Source organism: Drosophila subobscura, chromosome E (assembly GCF_008121235.1).
Source record: "Drosophila subobscura isolate 14011-0131.10 chromosome E, UCBerk_Dsub_1.0, whole genome shotgun sequence".
Taxonomy (NCBI): Eukaryota; Metazoa; Arthropoda; class Insecta; order Diptera; family Drosophilidae; genus Drosophila; species Drosophila subobscura.
The window spans coordinates 8998256-9020443 of record NC_048531.1 but is presented as its reverse complement, the minus strand read 5'-3'; the positions used below and the strand labels follow the sequence as shown (position 1 = coordinate 9020443).

Here is a 22188-nt window from a genome sequence, read left to right as displayed (position 1 = left end):
CACCCACACACGCCACGCTCTCGATTTCACTCTGGCAACCACACACAAGCACACAAGAATGTGCTTTTGTGTTTTGAGTGACTTTGCTTTTTGCATTTGGCCCGTCCTTTGCGACTTTGCCTGTCCTTATCGATTTTCAGCGAAATTTCACAGGCTCACGGCGCACGTCAGTGCCATGCGAAAGCGAAGTTTCACTTGTCGCGCTGAGTTCGTTCGTGTCGCAGCAGCAGTAGCAGAAGCACTAGCGAGTGCCGTTATACCGTTTACCGTTCGTTCGTTACATAAAGAAGAGATTCCAATAGAAAGTTTAAGTGCGCTGCTGTCTGACGGCATAGATCAGTGAAAGTTTCCAGGAATAACCTAATCAGCACATTGTGATAAGCAGTACGAAGCGCGACCCAACACCCCTACAGAAATCAAATCAAATTTCAATATAATAAGTCGGAAATTGAGTGTATCCTCACACTCTGTCCCTCTCTCTCTCTGGAGAGTGGTGTATCTGGCATCTGGCTGCGAAAACGCAGCACGCTGCTGCCAAGCGTGCCGTAACACGGGCGTTGAAAAAAGTTCCAGGTAGCAGCAGTCGCATCGGCAGCGGGAGCGGAGCGCAGAGAGTAGGAAGGGAAGAACGAAATGTAATAGAGGTCAAAAGAAGCATTGATTTAACGTGTGCACTTCCTCCCCCAACTCCCCATATTCGCAATCTCCCACTCTCCCTCTTCACGGTTCAGTTCACCTCTATTTCGTCTTCTTCTTTAACTTCTCCTCCTGCTTTCCCTCTCTCTTCCACTGTCTTGTGTGCGTGCTCTGTTTTTCGGGACACGACTGTTGTTAATAGTTTGTGTCTGTCCTCCCCAATATTTGCGTGTACGTGTGTGTTTGTGCGTGTGTGCTTCATAAATAATTTGTTTAAACTTTAAAGTTTGCTATTTAATTCGCTACACACACAAACACACGTAGAGCGTGTGAGTGTGCGTGTGTGTATGTGCGAAAATGTTGATGACGAACCCACTTACGTCTATCGGAAACCCACAAAACCACCACAAACAGCCGCAGCAGCTGAAAAAATCGCATGTAACACACGAACACACACACACGAACACACAGGCCGAAACACACACGTACAGTTCAATATCCAATAAGAAACCCAGCATAATTACATAATCAAATAGAGGAACGACTTGCAAAAAAGACAAAACAAAAGCAAAGCCTAAAAGGAATAAACAAAAAAGCACGAGGCTCGAAAGGAAACCAGAAAGTTTATCAAAAAAGAATGCAATGAAACGAAAATCAACGTAACGTGCAGAATTATTTAATAAGCGCCAAAGGCCCCCTGGAAACGCCTCAAACAAAAGGAAAGGCGACAAAAAAAAAAACAAAAGACAAAACAAAAACAATGGGAGGAGGAGAAAACTACGTATAGAAAGTAATAATAGAAAACCAATGTACCTGCAACAATGAAATTGAGCAAATCTTAAACAACAAACAACAAACCCAAAACCCAAAGACCGAAAAAAACAAAAAATCACCAGGATAAAGATTACTTTTAAAAATATACAAAGACACTCGCTATATACCAAAGTGCTATAGAAAATATACTCGTAATCGCTAGGCAATACATATGCGCTCTAACTACCCATTTAAACCGTAGTTCGTTGACGTTTGTTCACTGCTGGAGGATACCGATAACGATACCGATAAGGATAGCGATAGCGATAGAGAGTACCCCCCCAGTCAATCGTTGGATTGGATCGTAGAGTAATGGAACTAACCTCGTAGTTTGTAGAGAGACGTGCGTCTCCGCAAGTAGGAAGCAAATCAAATACTCGTAGCCGCAACATTAACGCACTTAACGACTAACTAAAACTACCAAGTAGTTGCCTCTCTTATACAATATATATAATATATACACCTAAAAGATATATACAAGATACCTAGCTGTAGCCGAACATATACGCCAATCTATATATATATATCTACCTATATGGATTTATTTTTATAATGTCGCTCGGGTGAGCATCCTCCGAACTACTCCCACTCCCAGTCGCAGTTACAGCCCCAGTCCTCGACCTAGGCCTTTCAAATTGCATCTGAATAAGTAACGAGGTCGATTAATGCATTAATTGGGTGGCGAAGGACACCACACTACAGCACAGCGCCACGCCAAGCCCCTCCAAGGAGGGACCAACCGGTCCGCTCCGGTCCTTGCCCCCGCCCAGCCGCATCCTTTCTCGCTCGCGTGTCGCTCGTGCTAGAATCCAAGGAGAGATACGTGCACACAGCCACAAACACACACACTGACACATTAGATATATATATACACACATATATAAGCAAAACAACCTGCTTTGGGTTTCCTGTGTGGCGCCTGCCTTGACGTAACTTTGGCCGTACGTACGACAGCTGTAGAGGAGGGAGTAGCACCGAAACGCCTTAACCTGAGTCACTTCCATCGCTCCACAGAGCGACCGCATCGCCAGAAAGCCAAACCTTGCCCGCTGTGCGTTCATTAAACTTTCATGACCAAACATTAAATTGCAAAGAGCAAAAGGAAGTAGAAGTGGAAGTGGAAGAGGAGATAAGAGAAGCAACCCCCTTGCGATTCCATAGCATACATTTTGGAGTAAGGAAACTAAGCCAAAGTGACAACTCTCCATCATCCCCCGGCTCTGTTGTTGTTGTTTGTTTGTGATACATTATTCACCGATCCGGATCCGGATCTTGATCCCGCCTACCCACTCCAGCCCTTCTTGTTCTTCGGCCCTAGCTCCAGCTCCAGTTCCAGTTCCAGCCCCACCATCACCTTATACACCACCAAAAAATATATAAAAAAAACAATAACGATACCGTAGAGGGAAAACGACATTTATAATCCAAAGTACAAACGAATAACCCCAAACAACGCTGCAACTTCAACTAAACTATAAATAGTAACATATGGTATTATTATACATAAAACCCAGCAGATATACAGTGTACATCTGTACACCCGTTAGACACCTAACCTCAAGCAAACACCCGCATAACGAATAACGAATCGAAACGGAACGAAACGAAACGAGACGTGTACAACCAACCGAAAGCAATACAAGCAAGTGCTGTTAACTATTTTAGGAGCTACCTTTTAGACATTCAACCTGCGTTACTTAATACCCAAGAACCCACCAACAAACCGAATCCCAAACCCGAAACCTCGGCAGGAGGACGACAAGCAGCTGGCAATACAGTGAGAGTGAAACAGATAGAGTAACACAACGAAAAGCAATTTATTTCGACGTTGGACCTGTGTTAGTTAATGCCAAAAATCGAAACGGAAGTTGCACACACACACACACTCTACACTCCACACCAACACCACATACCATCTGGTACACCCACACCTAAAACATGCCCATCACAGTGTTAAGAATTGCATCAGTCATCGCGGGGCGTCCATTATAGAAACGGAATACCCGCACACACAAAAAATCACAAACACCAACAGCCATCACATCAGAAGTTTAACGGTAACTGTTACGGATAGAGGACGACGGATAACGGGTGAAAGTCGAAAGTGGCGAGCGAGAGGGCGAAACTTCACCGTTACTCAATGTGGTGCTAGTGGTGGCGACGTGACGGCGGCGGTGGTGACAGAAAATGCACGTGAAACACACTCAGCGCCGAGTCAGCGGTCCTGGAGCATTCGGAACCTTTACCAACGATCAACGGTATGCCAAAATCATCATATAAACCGTAATTCCCTCTATGTCTGTGTCCTTTGTACCGTTGTTGTGCACGATCAATGTCCAGTTGTGCGAGTGCGGGCATTGGGTGACACCTGCCAGACACCCTGTGCCCACACTCGCACACCATTAAACGTACAAACATCAGTTTTGATGAGATGAATGTAATTCTGTTTCATTTCTTGTGTTGTTTGTTTGGTTTGTGTTCATTTTTGTTGTTGTTATTGTTATCGATGGTGTCATTGTTCGTTTGGTTTGCCTCTTCAGTTACCCTGTTTATTGTTGTAAATAATGTTGCTGCTGCTGCTGTTGTTGTTGTTGTTGTTACTGTTCACGTTCATCTGTGTTTGTATGTGTGTGTGTATGTGTTATGTGGGAGAGTGTGAAGGAGAATATATAACTCGGCCAAATGTTCCACTGTCCTCCATTAGAAGCCCGTTTCCTTTGACCGGCTGAAAGAGCACATTCACATGTCATGCTCCGGTCAGAGGCCAGAGGAGCAACATCCGTCACTCTAGGCAATGCAATTACAAAAACTAGATTAAAAGCCCAACCAACAATAGCAGCAACAATGGATTGACACACACTGAAACACCAGCCAGAACATACAGAGCCCCACACACACACACCCTGTCCGCTAGCACCCACGCTAACACAATGCAACTGCTGGAAAATAGTGTCAAAGTACTTTCGTTGCATACAGCCAGGCGAGACTGTACTTGCAATTGCAATTGAGTTTTCTCTCAGTGTGTGCATGGGCTTGCAGCGGAAGCTTTTGCTTTTACTTCAATGAAATGATTAAACCACTGACCGAATTTCGGCTGCTGTTATGTGTGTGTCCGTATGTGTACATATCGATAAGCGCTTGCTGCTGTCATTGTTGTTGTTGTTGTTGTTGCTGCTTTCACACAGCTTATTCACATGGACACGACAAAAAGACACTTATACTCAGGCAAAGAGCCGTTGTTTCCTTACTCTCTCTCTCTCAGAGGGTGGGGTGTACTCAAGCAGGCTGCTCTCATTGCTGTTGTTCCTTTCGATGTGCAAGAGGAAGCCAGATATTTTCAATTCAACTACAACTGTAGTTCCGCCGAACACGCACAGACATGCACAGATTTGTAAGCATTTTGTTTTTGTTTTCTTATCCCATCAACTAATCTCATTTTAGTTATTTGTTTCGCTCAGTTGGTTTTGTCTTCGGTTTGTTTTGGTCTTCGTTTTAATTTGCATTCGTGAATAACTGGGATTTATTTTGTGTCACTGTTGTTATTGTTGTTTTACAGAAAACTTTGCTTAAAAGTACAGAAAGTTGAACCATAAAGTAAGCATTACCAGAAAAAAGAAAACAAAAAAAGATAAAGAAAACAAACCAGAATCCGAATCCGAACCCGAAACCGAACGAACAGAAGCGAAATCAGATCAAACAAAAATTTCGACAGCTGCCCTGACATCATCAGCGAAGGTACCGCCCGACAAAAAGTTCTGAATAAACCTCCCCCCTCTCCTCCTTCTGTCTCTCTCTTTGACTCTCAGTCACTGCCTTCTCCCGCTCTCTATAAATAAACATGCCTATATTGTAGTTTCTATACGGTATTTCTCCTAATACTAATACTACTAATTCTACTACTAATACTACCGCTACTTGTTACCAACTACAACTATGTACAACTGCAACACAGAATAAGATACACTTTTTAATGCTATTAAATTTGCTGCTCGCTCTACTACCCTACCCCTCCCCCTCACACACGCTCGCCCCAGCAAGTTGAGCTCCACAATTTCTTGTTGCAAGTAAAAGTAAACTCATTAACTTTGATGCACTTTGCTATCTCCCTTTACCTAGCCGGGTTCCCCCCATACCCTAGACAAAAGCGACTCTGAATTCCGAATGCATCGCTTAACATTGCCTGCTTAAGATCTTGCCTTTCCTTTATGTACACCCTCTTAGCCTTTAAATCCTCCTTTAAACCTGTAGACGTATAAATCCAATCGAACTTTTTCGAAATTTTATTTTGGAATCGCATGACAAGTGGATATGATGTAGCATTTCTTTGTTTGTTGTCTCTGATGATTCTCGTGAACAAAAAAGGTTTATTAATTGCTCGGCTGTTTGTATAATTAATGGATTATATTGTTACGATTCTGGTTAGCCAAAAATTATTATGTGAATCACAGGGAGTTTTGTCTGTCATTTGGCTGTCCAGCCGGAAATCTTTTCAAGTTGCAAATTAATTAATTGCCAGATTGGATGACATTGGATGACCTACCTGAGTACGTTTTCATTGCTCAAAACATGGCCAAAACCAGACAGATTTTAATTGGAATATGCAACCTGTTGCCATTGGAGTCTTAACCAAATGTTGCCTAAGTGATTTGAAAGATAAATAAATTACTCAATGGGTGCTTTAATGTGGCCCAGAGTGTATCAGCAGCTACATTTTCAAACAACAATCACAGATAAATGCAGATTTGTTCAAATAAACTGCCAGCTGTGACCCCACTCCGGCCCGCACAGCCTTTTGTGGATTGGCGTAATTGTAAATATTTGGAGCACTAAAAATGGAAATTTTCGTAATTTGTTTACAATGAAATGTGTTTCGAGTGGCATGTTTGGTAATTTGCTTTCAATTTGGTTTGATTTTGCCAGCTCATGCGCCATTAAATACTGCATATTGAACATTTCCCTAAATATTTGCCAAAATTCATTTAAAAATAGTTCCCCCAGGGGCCGGGGCCAGGTAGTAATTTCAAAGTTCACGAACACAAAAATCATTCAAAACTAAATCGAATAGTGAGTAATTTTGCGCAAGGTAATTTGAGTTGCACATGTGTACATTTATACTAATTTATAGACTATATATACATAGTATATATATGTATGTAGCCCCCATTTGGGGGCTCACAGCTTCCACTGATTCAAGATCGATAAACGAAGTGGAATGCAGGCAGCCGGCTCAATTAGGAACTTACGCTTAATGCTCTCAATTGGCTTTTGAATTATTAATTGATGCACAGTGTGTGTGTGTGTGGCAGCACGTGCTCCACTAATCCCCCCTCAGTTCCCGCTGGAAGAGCACTCCACAATGCACCAAAGTTGTCATTGGACAAGACACCAGCTAAGACTGTGGCTGTGGCTGAGGGTGGCTTGCCCTTGCCGCAGTACCTTTTTCGAGTCCCATACAATTACCCAACAAGGTTGTCTTATTTGTTTGCTCAGGCCCCAAAAACTGGACTCGAACACACACACCCATTGTGGCTAGGCGGGCATATACTTATGACTGCAGCACTTGACAGGTGGCAAACACTCGAAGCGAAATGAACAAAAAAAGCCATCAGCAGCAGCCTGACAATCCACAGATTCTATCTCGGTGTTGGGGCTGGAATTCCCCCTGGGGTGGGGCGGCCAAGAGCCGCTGTCGATGCTTTCGCTTTGATTGGGCAAGTAACCGAAATGGACTTTCGGCCAGATTAGGACACACAAACACACACACACACACACTGTCTAACTGCTGAAGCGGGGCACTCTCATCGGTTGGGCCGCATTGGCGTGCAAATATTTGAGATATTTACTTGTGCTTACAGAAATGCCAGCTCCAATTCCTATTCTCCGATTCCGATTCCGATTCCGATTCTCATTCAAATGCAAATCCAAATTCAGATAATTGCGCCCATGGCGTGAGGGAGAGCACCTAATTGACTGAAATTGATTTCACTCGATTCCGGCGGATGGTTGGGGTGGGCTAGTAGGATTACGTATACATTTATGTACATATTTACTTTACAACATTTGCCCTGCGCTCCTCCCTCTGGCTTTGGCACATGCTCTGTCAACGGGAGTGTCGGCTCGACTGGGGCCCCAGTCCCGAATGCGTCGCACACACACCCAGGGAGGGAGCTCCCTGCTTCAATTGTATTCCTTTTGTTCGAATCTACACACACACACACAACCATGCACACACACTGCTCGAGGGGGGTGGGGGGTTCGTTCTGCTTAGTTCTGTCAACAATAGTTTTCCTCACGTTTCATCGCATTGATTGGCCCCCAGCTGCACAGTGGGCCACATCCGTCACAAACTCTCTTTGCTTGTGTAGCCACCGCTGCTGGCGTTTTGTGCCACTGTAGTCGCACATTTGCTCCCACGCTTTATCAGTCGACGCAGCCTTATCTTATCTCGCAATTCGCAAGCTTTTAGGGCAAATTTTGATTTAGAGCACTTCCGCCCAGCCGCTGTTCAGTTCCATTTTGGGCACGCGCTCTCATATATCGGTTGTAGATCTTCATCTGCATCTAAGCTCCTCCAAACATATCTCTGCATTTGTAGCTATTTTGTATCTGCTGTGTGCCTGGGGCATTGCGTGCTGCTGTACATTAATTAAGTTGAATTTTTCGCGCGATCAGCAACCAGATGAGCATGTCAACCATTGTTATATTGATGTCTCTATAAATTGTATCACACATCTAGACCAGCGGCATGATGAACTCACACCAGCGCACACTCGTTGCTGGGGGCATACGGTCCTCCTCTGACTCCCCGCCTCCGGCTCCTCTCATGTTGCACAATCAATAACTATAATTAACAATTTTCTTTGTTTGTCTGTCGCGGTTTTTCCACACAATGTTTCCTGCTCACTTAGCGTAGCAAACTCACTGCCTCTGTCCAGCAGAATCCCGCTCCTGACCCCCCCCCAATGCTGCACATATTTGCCAATTTGAAATAGATAAATTTGAGTGTTTTGCGGCAAGTCTTGCCATTCGTTCCAGCATCATTTATCCGTACTCATTCTTGTCTCCTCTTTCTTTCCGCTGACTCTAGTGCTAGCCGCGACAACTTGTTCCCCGACGACCATCAGCAGCAGCAGCAGCAGCAACAGCAGCAGCAGCATCAGCCTCCGCAGCGCCACTCGCACTCGCACCAGCACTTGGTGCGGCAGTCTCTGAGCAGTCTCAGCCACGGGCAGGCGTCATCCGGATCCGGGCCAGCGGGGGATGAGCAGCGGGCCCACCAGCAGCAGCAGCAGCAACAGCAACAGCAGCAGCAACAGCAGCAACGCCATCGCAGCAGCAGCAGTCGGCTCTCGAGCGGCATCTCGAAACAGAACTCCAGCGACAGCCGCAGTGGACTGCGCATCCTCGATAGCCACAGTCCGGTCAGCTGCGGCACGCACAGCGTGAGCAGCACTGGCGGCCACTCGGCACTCTACGATGCCTGCCACGAGTACACGCGCAGCTTGAGTGCAGCTCCAACAGGCGACACAGGATCGGGTGCGGGCATATCGTTGCTGAAGGGACACTACAGTGACCAGCAGCTAGCGCAGCCAGAGCCAGATCCAGAGCCAGACCCGGAGCGAGACAGAGATCGTGATCGTGACAGAGAGCGGGAGAGACGACATCTGACGAATCTCAATCTAAATCTGAGCAGCGAGTACGACTACAGCGGCAGCGATAAGCAGCAGCTGGTGAACGAGACGTACATCTTCAAGTGCATCGCCAATAGTCCGTCGTTTCTGCGCACCAACAAGATCAAGGAGCAGTCCAAGAAGCTGCGCAATCTCTCGCTGAAGACGCGCACGGCCAAGAAGAAGGGTCAGATCATCTCGAAGTCGAACGCGGTGTCGGACAACTCGCTGCATCCGGGCGACAAGTACCTCAACTTGTATCTGGTGGAGAAGAAGCACTCGCTGCAGCCACAGGCGACATCCACATCCACGTCCACCGCCAATCCGCACTCTGCCTCCGCCCCGGCCAGCTCATCCTCCTCATCCACGGCCACAACTGGGCGTCAGCAACAGCAGTCGCAGCAGCTGCCAGCACTCTCCGCGGTTGCCGCACGCCAGCAGCAGCTGCTACTCCAGAACGGATCGCTGAAGAGCAAGACGAAGACCTTCCCGGCCTACAGGGCGTCCGTGAAGAGCGAGAGCGAGTATCGCGGGAGCGGCAGCAGCACCATTCCGACGACGGGCAAGAGTCCGCCGGTGCCGCACTCGCTGGCGGCCAAGATAAGCAGCGGCAAGAACTGCAATCTGCTGCAGAGCGCCGGCAACAAGCAGCTCAGCGTCAGCAGCAACTCATGCCACAAGCTGCATGCCCACGGACACGGAACCGGACACGGACAAGGCCAGTACGCGGGAGCACAAGCACACCATTTGGCCTCATCGCCCAAGAGCTCGGTGTCGAGCAACGGACACCTGAACAAGTACTGCCTGACAGACCTCACACGCCGCAAGGCTGAGTTCAATCGCCAGCTGAGCGCCCCCACGGACTACACGCATCACTCCTCCAGCAACGGGTCCCAGCAGGAGGGCTCCTCCGAGGCGGCCAATGAGGCTGTGGGCGAGTCAACCATCACTGTAGCCAGTGCGGGAGTGTTGGGAAACGGCGCCGGCCACGGCTATCCCTACATCCATCACGCCTCGGCCACAGCGCCGGCCAATCTCAAGGCGTCGCTGCAGCTGCACAACTTCGGTGTCCACCATCCGTACCCGTATCCGTCGCGTCCCACGTCCACCTCGTGCACGAACAGCTTCAACCGCCGCCACATACGACGGCACAAGAGCAAACTCGGCGAACGGTGAGTACTTGCCCATACCTGTAGTTAGGAGAGTGAGAGATTCATTACACGCGTACAAAATTACGCATGCAAAGCGCTGCCACAGTCACCCGAGACGACGACTGTCTCTTACCGGTTTTGTTTTGTTTTTTTTTGGTTTGAGTTTACTGCGGCATTATCGCCGATATTTGCATAATGCCATCTCTGCCCGGGCCTGGGCATGGGCCCGGTTCGTGTTGTCTTTGTAGCTTTGGACTCGGCACAGTCCGAGCAGTGAACTTTAGCCGTGATTAGAAGACAAAGCAGTCAAGGATATTCAGTTATCGATTAGCGATAAGCGATTGGACATCGATCGGAAGTCGGGAATCGGAATATTTCCCCTTATTTTGTTGTAAGCGATGCGGAAAGCTAGCTTCATTCTCATGTGCATAACGATTCGATTCGGCCCGGCAACTGGCGCGAGTAAACAGCAGAGTCAATAATTTGTTAAATTTATTGCACCAGTTCCACAACGAAAGAGAGAGAGAGGGAGAGAACGAAGCGACCAAGACCCAGACGCAGACCTAGCGTCTGGCTTCGCTTCCTTCTTTCCCCTTTCCAGACAGATCACAGAGCAAAGCAGAGCAGAGCAGAGGCAGAGCGGATCGCATACATTTGCATAAAATCTAAACGAAATTCTCGAATCGAATCGGATCAGAACGGATCGTTTGTTTGTTTATGTTTCGTTTTTGAATAGTTTGCGGATCGTTGCTTTTATTGGCATCAATTTCTGAGTTCTGCGAAGAATGGCAGCGAATTACAGGCCCGGGGTCCAGCCATAATTTGCGTCGCCGCTCGTCGCGTCGCGAAATCAATTAAAAAGCAACACAAATTCTTTATTTATTTATTGTGCAACAGCGCCGCGAGGTTCAGAACAGGTTATCAAGTTGTCGTCGCAGCAGCAACAGCAACAGCAGCAGCAGCAGCATCCAACATCGGCATCAGCTTAATAAATTCTGAATAAAGAGTCAGCCCCAGCTCCAGCTCCAGCTCGAGCTTCAGCCTCTGCCCCTGAACATGTCGTAGACGAAACAAAAAACAGAGAAACAGAAAAACAGAAAAACTATAAACAGTAACAGTAAAAAAAGCAACGGGAAATCAGAAGAGAAGAAACTATCGCCAAGTGCACAAGCTGGTGTCAATCTCTCAATTATCTTTCATTTAATTAGGCAATTGCCAGCCAATTTCGGCCTTTTCTGCTCTCAGAAACGACTGCATCATATCCAGATCCGATACGATCCCTCTCCGATCCGATCTGGATCGCCAGCAATTGATGTTCGAGGTAATACCCGTCGTCGCACCAACGAAAGCAAAGTATTCTCTCTGCCAGCGTCTACGTAGACGGAGATCTCTAACGTCTCTCGCGATCCGTATCCGTAGCGTACCGCCCGCGGCTTCTGGAGGACGCCCGAAGGCGGCTCCGAAACGGCGTTCGGTCATTCGGAGTGTTTGCCGGCCACAGCTGTAGCTGTGGGCACTGTGCTCGGCCCGTGCCGTCACTAGTCGCACAAAGATTGCCGCTGTAACAACGTGGAGTACTCATTGAACAGACTCGAAAACCAAATCATACTCGTGCCCGCCAATACCCTATTTGTGAGTCATTAAATCAGAGACAAAACATCTGCAGCGGCACGTTTCCAGTTGCCAAACAGAACACAGTGAAAACAAAAAACAAAACAACAAAAAATAAACCACAATTAGGAATCGTAGAACCAAACAATTTATGTGTAATCCAATATCTGGGAAATATTAGAGCTTGTTCTGCGGTTCTGTACCGTCTGTCTGCCTGTGTGTGTGCATTCCGAATCATAATAACTAATAAATTCATTACGGGCGATGATTAAATTAAATCAGCTTCGTTCATCAGGCTTAATTAAAAAGAAACTTTCCCATTTCAAAATATAAATGAAAACCACCAACCATCAATTGAGTGTGAAGAGGCGCAAAAAAAATGAAATAAGTACAAATGCCAATGTGAAATAATAATAATAATAAAAAAAACATACAAATACAAATGCGATTACGAGTCCGAAACCGAATACGAAAAATACGAATAACCGTAACATTCACAGCCAGCGCACCGAATGGCAGAGTAACGTAACTGCTGCACGCGTCGTCCGTCTCCTAACAATAGATCCGCGCTGAATACCACGCGATTTGTCGTTCAGTCTCCTCTCCTCTTCTCTCTCCTCTTTCTGTCTGCTGTGCTCCAAAAAAAAACGCAAGCAGAGCAAACAACATTTCCGCAGCGTCGTGCGGGGTGTGGTGGAGTCTCGGTGCCGGAAAACCTTGGCAATCAGCATCGAATGGGCAAGGTGAGAGGAGGAGCCCAGACCAGACGGCGTACTCTCTGTCGCACTTCATACCGTTAAACCTTGCAACGTGCGTGTGGCATAATTAAAAACGACAAAAAAAGCGACCGGCGTGCTAACCTACCCCACCCCAAACCACCTTGACATCCCGCGTGGAGCGTGGAGCCTACTTTCACTTTATCGGGGAAGCGACCTTATGGCATCAATTGTAGCGCAATACTTTCAGGAAGTGATTTCAGGGCTTCAATTATGTTTTATGTTCATCAGAATTAATTGCACGATTTATCCCTCAGGTCTGGGAATAAGAAAGTTCAGCAATCTAGCGAAAGCCAAATCCAATTACAGTTACTTCAAATCGTCTCCGAGTAGCGGGAATGCAAGACAACTCAAGACAGCAACCATAAAGTGTTTGTAAACACTCGTATCGGATGTCTTTTCCTCGTATTTTGAGAGTTTGGTTTAGGCAGAATTGCAGTTAGGTAGAATGAAATCGGAGGCGTGTTTATCCCATGGTCGGAATGTTGACCATATGTCGCACTTATGTGTTCTTTATGCTCATGCATTTATAAATTGTAACAACGTTCTCCCATTTTCAGTGTGCTGAGCGGCGATAGTGAGGAATCGGTGCGCTGCTCGTACTGCTCCGTCTTGAATGTGAATGAGAACGATTTGCGGATTTCGTTTGAAAACACCTGCACCGACTCGCTGGTCACCGCTTTCGATGATGAGGCACTGCTAATATGCGACCAAGGAACCGAAATGGCAAGAGCAAAGGTTTTATATGCACTATTTGCACAGGACAGATCACTCCCACAGCCACAAAACACACATCATTAACAGACTAAAACATAACAAGAACTCAGGCCAATTTATAAAGAGAAAGATATGCTGGATATTTATTGTTTAATGATTTTGTGTTTATCCACAGGTACACTTTGATGACGTGTCGTTGTACGGCACTCCGAAAGAGGAGCCGATGCCGAACATACCGATCGTGTCGGAAAAAGTCTCTGCGAATTTCCTAAAAAGTCAATTGCAATCATGGTTCCAGCCGACGGACAATCGTCTGGCCATGAAACTGTTTGGCAGCCGCAAGGCACTGGTCAAGGAGCGCATACGTCAGAAAACTTCCGGTCATTGGGTCATACACCCGTGCAGTTCATTCAGGTGAGTTCTGGCTGGATAGCGAATTTATAACCATTGCTAATGTGTTTTAAATATCGATCTGATCGACAGGTTTTACTGGGACCTTTGCATGCTTTTATTATTAGTAGCAAATCTTATTATCCTGCCAGTCGCAATATCATTCTTCAACGATGATCTGAGCACACGATGGATTGCCTTCAACTGCCTAAGTGATACTATTTTTTTAATAGATATTGTAGTCAATTTTAGAACAGGTAATGCACACAATCTACTAACAAATCAATCCTACAACGCCTCCCCGGACACCTCAAACTACACCGAGCCCAAGCGGTTGTGGTTCCTTTTCTGTTTTGTCATAATCTCATCTCTCGCCCCGAATGTTTTTAGGAATTATGCAACAAGACAACGCTGAACAAGTAATATTGGATCCAAAGCTTATAGCTAAACACTATTTAAGAACTTGGTTTTTTCTCGATTTGATTTCGTCGATACCGCTAGATTATATATTTTTAATTTTCAATCAAGTAAGTCCATGTATTTTGAGAAGCAGTACGCAACACATTGATTAAGATTATGAAATTGCAGGATTTCTCTGATTCTTTTCAAATTTTGCATGCCGGACGAGCACTGCGCATCCTGCGGCTAGCTAAACTACTCTCCCTCGTCCGCCTGCTCCGGCTGTCCCGCCTCGTGCGCTACGTATCCCAATGGGAGGAGGTCTATGTGAGTACTCACGGCTACATTTTGCCAACGTTTGAAACGTTTCTCGTTACCGTTACGTTTCCTTACCATTGTTTCGTTTTGCATAACGTATTTAAATTTATTTCTTGATTTCTCTTTTATTGTAATGTCTATACAATATCATTGTACGATATTACATGTCCATTACATATGTACGTACATTCAGTGTGTATGTATCTCTGATTCCTGAGTTTCGTCATTCATGTTTTAGTTCCACTTTGAGTTAGTTTGAGTTTTAGTTTCCATTTCCGTTTCGATTTCGGTTTCAGTATCAGTATCTCCCTTTCGTTTGCGATCCAATTCTCGACCGTAAGATCAGCATACTCGCTAAATACTATCTACTCGTTCGTTCGTTCACTCGCCACACCACAAACAGATTTCGATATATCGAGTATCTAGGATCTGTGTACACATAGTGACTGCAGTCAGGCTTAGCACAGATGTCAGGGATCAACAGGGATCAAAGGGTCGATGGTCACAGGGGACTAGTCCACGAAGTGCTCACTTTTCTCTGCTGAATGAATATGAATCTATTTGCCACACACACACAACCATCCGCATGTATCTGATATTGTGTATCCACATGTGTGGGGCCGTAACTGAAAATGTTCAAACTATGTACTATTTGATTTGAGTTGTTATCTGGAAAGCTCTGTGTCTCTTTGATTTCCGTTTAAAACCTTATGCGTTCGATTACCCAAAACGTTTTATTTACCAAGTAATATGATACTATTTTTCTCGTACCGTACCGTATCCTAATACCGTAATACCGTTTATATGTCTATTAAACCAGAACGAACATAGACCCAAACCAGACAATCGCTGTACCATAAGCCAATTCCAACTCCAAACTCCAACTCAGTTTGTAAATTATACAATTGTGTATTCCCACCTCCACCACCATGATGTTTGTTTCGTTTCGTGTTGTGCGCCTGCTGCGCTTCGAGTCCCAGACCAGATCCATCCTAAAAATTCCCCCCGAAATAGGCCAAAAACTGCAAGAACACAACATTCAACATCTATGACACACACACACACACACACACTCACACACATAAAAAGCATAAATAATGAAAAGGTTTAAACACATAGAGACACACACACAAATCGAACCGAATCGAATCGAATCCGAATACTTTTTTTTTGACCATCTAACGCGCTCTAAGCCAAGCTTGAGGACTTCACGGGAAGATCCCTTTGCTTTCTTTCCACATTTCTTCTGTTGAGTCTTCGATTTACCGCTTCTGTTGATCTGATATTCGATTTTCTGTTCATTTCTTGCTGACTTTGAAGCACTCAAACCAATTCTTCATTGCACTTTGTACAACTTCTTTGAAACGAAGGACATCTCCGGCACTCTCAGGTGTTTAAGGAATGCCTTTGAATCTCTCTCTCTCCTGTCTCCCGTCTCTCCTATCTTTTCCCTCTCTCTCAAAAAAAAACCTCCCAACCCTTATCCGAAATCCAAACCAAACCAAACCAAACCTCCACCCCACCACACCTCACTCCGTTTTGAGATACGTACAACTACAGTTTCTTAAAGGATATTCTCGTATAAGCCTAACTTGGAAACACCACATACCTTATGATTTATGTTTATTTTGTTTTTGAACCAACCGCTCAACGGAAGCGATGTAAAGAAATGAATACCGAAAAAGAATCCAAACAAAGAATTGCAAAATGATTAAGAAAATGAAAACGAAAATCAAAATCAGATTAAGAATCCCAGTAAAGAGATCAAAAATGAAATAAAAATAAACAAAATACAAATTCCAATAAGCTGAATCAGGGCCTAAAATACCTGTGTATATATATGGTTTTAGATTCTGCAGAATCTACAGAAAAAAAGTGCTGATCGCAGAGGGAGAATGCACAGAAAAGACAAAGATGGCTTGACAAAAAGCAACCTAATTCTCAAGGTAAACCATCCAATAAAAATAACAAAACAAAAATCAACAAAACACAACAACTTCAATATACATTCGTTGATAAACAAAAAACAAAACAAAAAAAAAAATACCTTGATTGATTCAAATTATAATTATGTATAATTATGACTCAACATGACTCAACTTTTTTGAGGACTGTTTGAGCCAAAAATTCAGTTTTAGTGCATCATTTCGTTCGATTGTTCGTTCGTTCGATTGTTCGTTGATCATGTTTGCTTGATTTTATCGTAATGTTCGTTCGTTCGTACGTTCTGTAAATTTCTGAGACTGCCTTTTTATACACACATTGATTGATTGATTGATATTGTGACCATAGTACATATTCTCTATTTCTCATTTGATGCATACAAAAAATAAAAATAAAACCAGCAAGAACAAAGAGAAGAATTTCAGTAATCGATTAAATCTTCGGTACAAAATCGAAGCTCTTTCACGCTCTTCACACGTCTTGGGGATAAGATTTCTCGATTGAGAATTCTTTAGTTATGGTAGATTTTGTTTCCCATGCATGGGCATGACTGAAAGTCCTTTCGTACTGCTGTAACTTTTGCTCCGAACCACAGACTAGCTGGGTTACACTCATATTCCCTTTTTTAGCGTTGTGAAGAGCCTGAAAACAGATGACAGATCTCAGTAGAAATCAATCTGAAGCGGTTTTCTGCTCTGTGCTTTTCCATTTAAGTAGAGTAGCAGCCGCAGCAGCTGAGCTGTTGATTCCACTGTAAAAATGCCCATAAACTGCACCATTAGAGAGTTGTTGCTGTTGCTGCTGCTCTGCGCTTCTGCCAGGAGTCTTGTGAAAACGCTGCACCGCATTGCCACATATGTATCTATTCCGGATAGCAAGGCCCAGGCTCAGACATCACAGAAAAACACATACACGAGATAGTCAATCGATAAATCTGCCGGGTTGTATGCTGATTGCCTGAGGCGCTGGCTAACAGATCAACAGATCAATCAGATCGAACACGAACACTGTACTATATCTAGCCACGTAATACTCGTATAACTATAGCATACATTTGTGGGCCCGTGCCGAAACGCTTTCTACATCCTAAGCCTATCGTATCTATCGTACTCAACCTAACCTCACCTTTGATCGACACTCTGCTCAATGCTTTCTTCTGCTTTCGTTTGGCGCCATATTTGTGCTGCGCGCTTTCCTGCTCCCCCACTCTCTACACTATCTCTCTCTCACACTCTCTCTCTCTCTCCTGCTCTCAATTACTCTTTAACAAACACAACTGTACTGCTACCGTTGCTACTGCTGTTGCTGCTGCTGCTACTGTTGTTTCTGTTTCTGTTTTTGGTTGTGGTTCTGTTTTTTTGGGTTTGATTTTTACCTTTGGTTGTGTTCTCTCCCTTCCAACTCCACTTCTTCCTGTTTTTTGTTTCTGTTGTACAAAGGATTTCAGCAAGAGCGCGTCGTAACGGTTTCTGTAAGTGTCCGAAATGACTTTCGGAGTTGTGGTACGCACACAGACACCACACCCGTACACACACACCCGCACACAGCAGCTGATTTCTTGAATGCAACTCTGTTCCTGCTCCTGTTCTCTTTTCTCTCTTTTTATCTCTGACTCTCTACGTTATCCTTTCGTTTGGTTATGTTCGTTTGAAATTGGTTGGTTTGTTCGTTTGTTTTATATAAAAAAAAAAAACAACTCCTTTTGTACAGAATTTACGTAGTACAAATTACTAACAACTGAGAAAGTCAGAGCCCGCCCAACAAGCGCTTTCATTGTAAAATACCAGTTTCGATATTTCAATAATTTGAACGTTTGAACGGCTTTAGTGTTGAAAACAAGTACAACAAATAAAATATGAAAAACAAAAGTAAAGATGAGCACCTTGTACCATAATTTAGCAGCTGATTTTGCACTTATTTCGAAAACGTAGAAATGGTTTGAATTTGAATTTGAATTGAGTTTGGATTGATTGCTCAGGCTGTACACAGTACACTGTACACTGTAAACAGTATCGTACACTGGACACTGTTGCATTTGCCTAACATTAGACTAATCTTATATTATTTGTACCCTATCAGATGTACTACTACTACTACTACTTTTATTGTATTGATAGCGAGTTTCCGACTGCGTCTAATGACTGCGTCAATGTCCAAGTCGTGTCTCTGCGACACTCCTGATTCGATCTGCCGGAAAGGGAAGTCGCAGTTCCATGATCTGGACCTCTAGACTGCAATAATTCTTGTTTAATGGCTGTGGTTTGGTTTTGTTTTAGTTGCTTTGATTGGCATAACTGCAAATAACTGTTCTATTTAACGGTAGCTGGAAGCTAAAGTTCACCAAAATGCGCAATTTCAACAATTCCAATAATCCAACGAGTTCCGTTTTATTGTTTTGGGTTTTCTTTCCCGTTTACCCGATACATTTGGTTTGCCGTACATGAATTTGTTTAAATGTGAAACTCACTCAAGATGTAACACGCACACACACACAGACACAGATACACTGACACACTTACACCCACACCCACACCCAACACACACACATTAGTGAGCGGTGTCGGACCTCTGGGTTGATTGTCGCATTCGTATCTGATTGAATACTCTGGTTACAGTTCCTCAATATGGCCTCGGTGTTCATGAGGATCTTCAATTTAATTTGCATGATGCTCTTGATCGGACACTGGAGCGGTTGCTTGCAGTTCTTAGTGCCAATGTTGCAGGGTTTTCCATCGAACTCCTGGGTATCCATCAACGAGTTGCAGGTGCGGTAACCCCCATCGTGAATCGGTGAATCGTGCCGAGTCGTTTGTATCGGGTGGCTAATCCAAATCGATTTCAGGAATCCTACTGGCTGGAGCAGTATTCGTGGGCATTGTTCAAGGCCATGTCGCACATGCTGTGCATAGGCTACGGCAGGTAAGTCCCCACAAATTGCACACTCCTCTCCTGATGGAAACCTTAATTAAATCAATTTTTATTCTTTCAGATTTCCACCACAATCACTGACAGACATGTGGCTGACGATGCTGTCGATGATATCCGGCGCCACGTGTTACGCATTGTTCCTGGGTCATGCGACCAATCTCATCCAGAGCTTGGACTCCAGCCGGCGGCAGTATCGCGAGAAGGTCAAGCAGGTGGAGGAGTACATGGCCTACCGCAAGCTGCCGCGCGACATGCGACAGCGCATCACGGAATACTTCGAGCATCGGTACCAGGGTAAATTCTTCGATGAAGAGTTAATCCTTGGCGAGTTGAGCGAGAAATTGCGCGAGGATGTCATTAACTACAATTGCAGGTGGGGCGATCTTTCCACTAGTTCTCTCAACCCATCCAAGTCGTCGTGTTATACCAAGCCGCGCGTATCCCAAATCTCTTGTAATTGTTCTCTTTTCTCACCATTTCACAGATCCCTCGTGGCGTCAGTGCCTTTTTTTGCTAATGCCGATTCGAATTTCGTTTCCGACGTAGTTACCAAACTGAAATACGAAGTTTTCCAACCAGGTGATTGGTCCACAGTCAGTCCAAAGCTGTTCCCCCTCTTAACGTTCTGCTATTTCAGGTGATATTATCATAAAGGAGGGTACGATCGGTACAAAAATGTACTTCATACAGGAGGGCGTGGTGGACATTGTCATGGCTAATGGCGAGGTAACGCTCGGTCTGTTCTCATGTTGATTTCTGTAGCTAATTGTTTTGATGTTCAACAGGTTGCCACCTCACTATCGGACGGATCTTACTTCGGTGAGATCTGTCTGCTGACCAATGCGCGTCGTGTGGCCAGCGTGCGAGCCGAAACCTATTGCAATCTATTCTCGTTGAGCGTGGATCATTTCAATTGCGTGCTGGATCAGTATCCGCTGATGCGCAAGACCATGGAGACTGTGGCCGCCGAGCGGTTGAACAAGATCGGCAAGAATCCAAACATAATGCAGCAAAAGGACGAGCAGCTGAGCAATCCCGAGTCGAACACTATTACGGCCGTGGTGAATGCGCTGGCTGCCGAGGCCGACGAATGCAAAGATGAGTAAGTGTGCAATCAGCATCTGATTTGTCGTACAGTTTTCTGTATTCATTTTGCATTCTTCCCATTACAAGCAGTGACATGGATCTCAAGGAGAATTTACTGCATGGGTCAGAGTCGAGCATTGCTGAGCCGGTGCAAACGATACGCGAGGGTCTGCCCAGGCCTCGGAGCGGGGAGTTTCGTGCCCTGTTCGAGGGCAATACCCCATGACACTGAGCCGCGGCGATGACGATGGCGATCACGATGAAGAGCGGTGCTGGCGGGCATCGAGCATCCATATGAAAGGCAGTTTTGCAGGACACACACTCACCCACACCCACCCACAAACACACACACACACACACACACTGACACATGCGTATATAATAATTTAGTAAATGAAAACCCCCGAGAGGAAGCGATAAGAGAAGAGTACACTAAACAAAGAATCAATTTACGGTAGACACTCTATATATGCAATTGCGATTTAGTAGAAAAACAATTAAAAACGAAAAAAATCCAAAAAAAGAACAAAACAATTACACAAAAATGTCCTCAATAATTATTCATAATTTCAGCTCCGCTAACTGTGATGACTTTAATATAAGAATCGAAAAAAAAACCAAAAAAACAAAAAAAAAACAATTACATACAAATATAAATTATATGATAGAGAAGACAGATCCGAATCAGATCCACACAGATGCAGCCCCCACACCGCCATAGAAGAGTTTGCCACACACACACACACACATAAAACACACACACCAATACACAGAGAGAGACATACCTTATAGGGAATCTACATCTAAGTTTTATGCCCACGATATTGTAACGATTACAAAGTGCGTAGACTTTTGTTAATTGCTACACATAGGCGTTAGTCCTATGGACCTACTACAGAACATGCAACAGATATACAACCACACCCACAACACCACACTCCACACACCTGTAGAGTGGAACAGGGTAAGCAGACAGACAGACTGACTGACCGACAGATCCGCAGACACGCATCAACTTATGATATAAATGAAACGAAGGAAGCGTGAAGAAGGCATACCAAAACATATTTATGCGCGTAGCTATTATGTACTCGAGCAACCAACAAAACAAACAAACAAACAAACAAACAAACAAACAATTATGTATTATTGCGATTATATAGCATATTTAAATACGCATTGCAAAATGGAAAACAACATAACTCAGCAATATACAAGAAAACAAAAACAAAAACAAAAAGTATTTAAGCAACAAATTTAACGAATGCGCATTAGTAGTTGAACTATTAGTTTTTCACTCACTAAACAAAACTAACAAACAAAACAAACAAACAAATAACACCACTCGACACACAACGTAGTAGAGAAGCCTCAACAAAAACAAAAAACAACAAAAAAATACGAGTATGTTAAAGAGAAAACCAACCTCAGGGTGCCGTCGTTTCAGCGGTCACCAACCGAAAAAAAAAACAAAACAAAAACAAAAAAAAAGGAAGAACAGACAAGAAACCAACTATATACACGACATATATATACAACAACAACAACAAAAACATAGACATTGTTGTCTTTTATAGGGAATTGTTATAAAGTATCTCAGTTTTTCGTTATATTTCAAGTATTTATTGCCGCCTGCCGCTGGGCATGGATCATGATTTTCCATTCAGATTCAGAACTTCCGTTCAGGAATACGAAAACATTTAGTTTGCGAGCGAGATCTCTGCGCAAGTGGTTCGTCTTTGAGTCCTT

At 44.4% G+C, this 22188-nt stretch overlaps 1 protein-coding gene across 14 annotated transcripts; it reads left to right on the top strand.

Moving 5' to 3' along the window:
• Positions 1-199: 199 nt before the first annotated feature.
• LOC117890695 (potassium/sodium hyperpolarization-activated cyclic nucleotide-gated channel 2) lies at positions 200-21977 on the top strand. Of its 14 annotated transcripts, XM_034795690.1 has the most exons (16): positions 200-384; positions 1173-3707; positions 8537-10291; positions 13218-13395; positions 13550-13788; positions 13858-14021; positions 14155-14291; positions 14338-14490; positions 16332-16427; positions 19041-19190; positions 19268-19344; positions 19415-19726; positions 19838-19932; positions 19991-20079; positions 20139-20455; positions 20527-21977. In XM_034795690.1, the coding sequence occupies exons 2-16, from the start codon at positions 3637-3639 to the stop codon at positions 20663-20665; spliced, it is 3972 nt and encodes a 1323-aa protein (XP_034651581.1). In that variant the 5' UTR covers positions 200-384; positions 1173-3636; the 3' UTR covers positions 20666-21977. The 14 variants fall into 14 exon arrangements, with proteins under 14 accessions (XP_034651581.1, XP_034651583.1, XP_034651587.1 ...); XM_034795692.1 differs by lacking the exon at positions 200-384 and having other exon boundaries at positions 1251-3707; positions 20530-21977; XM_034795696.1 differs by lacking the exon at positions 200-384 and having other exon boundaries at positions 1252-3707; positions 13218-13383; positions 14353-14490; positions 20530-21977.
• Positions 21978-22188: the final 211 nt, after the last annotated feature.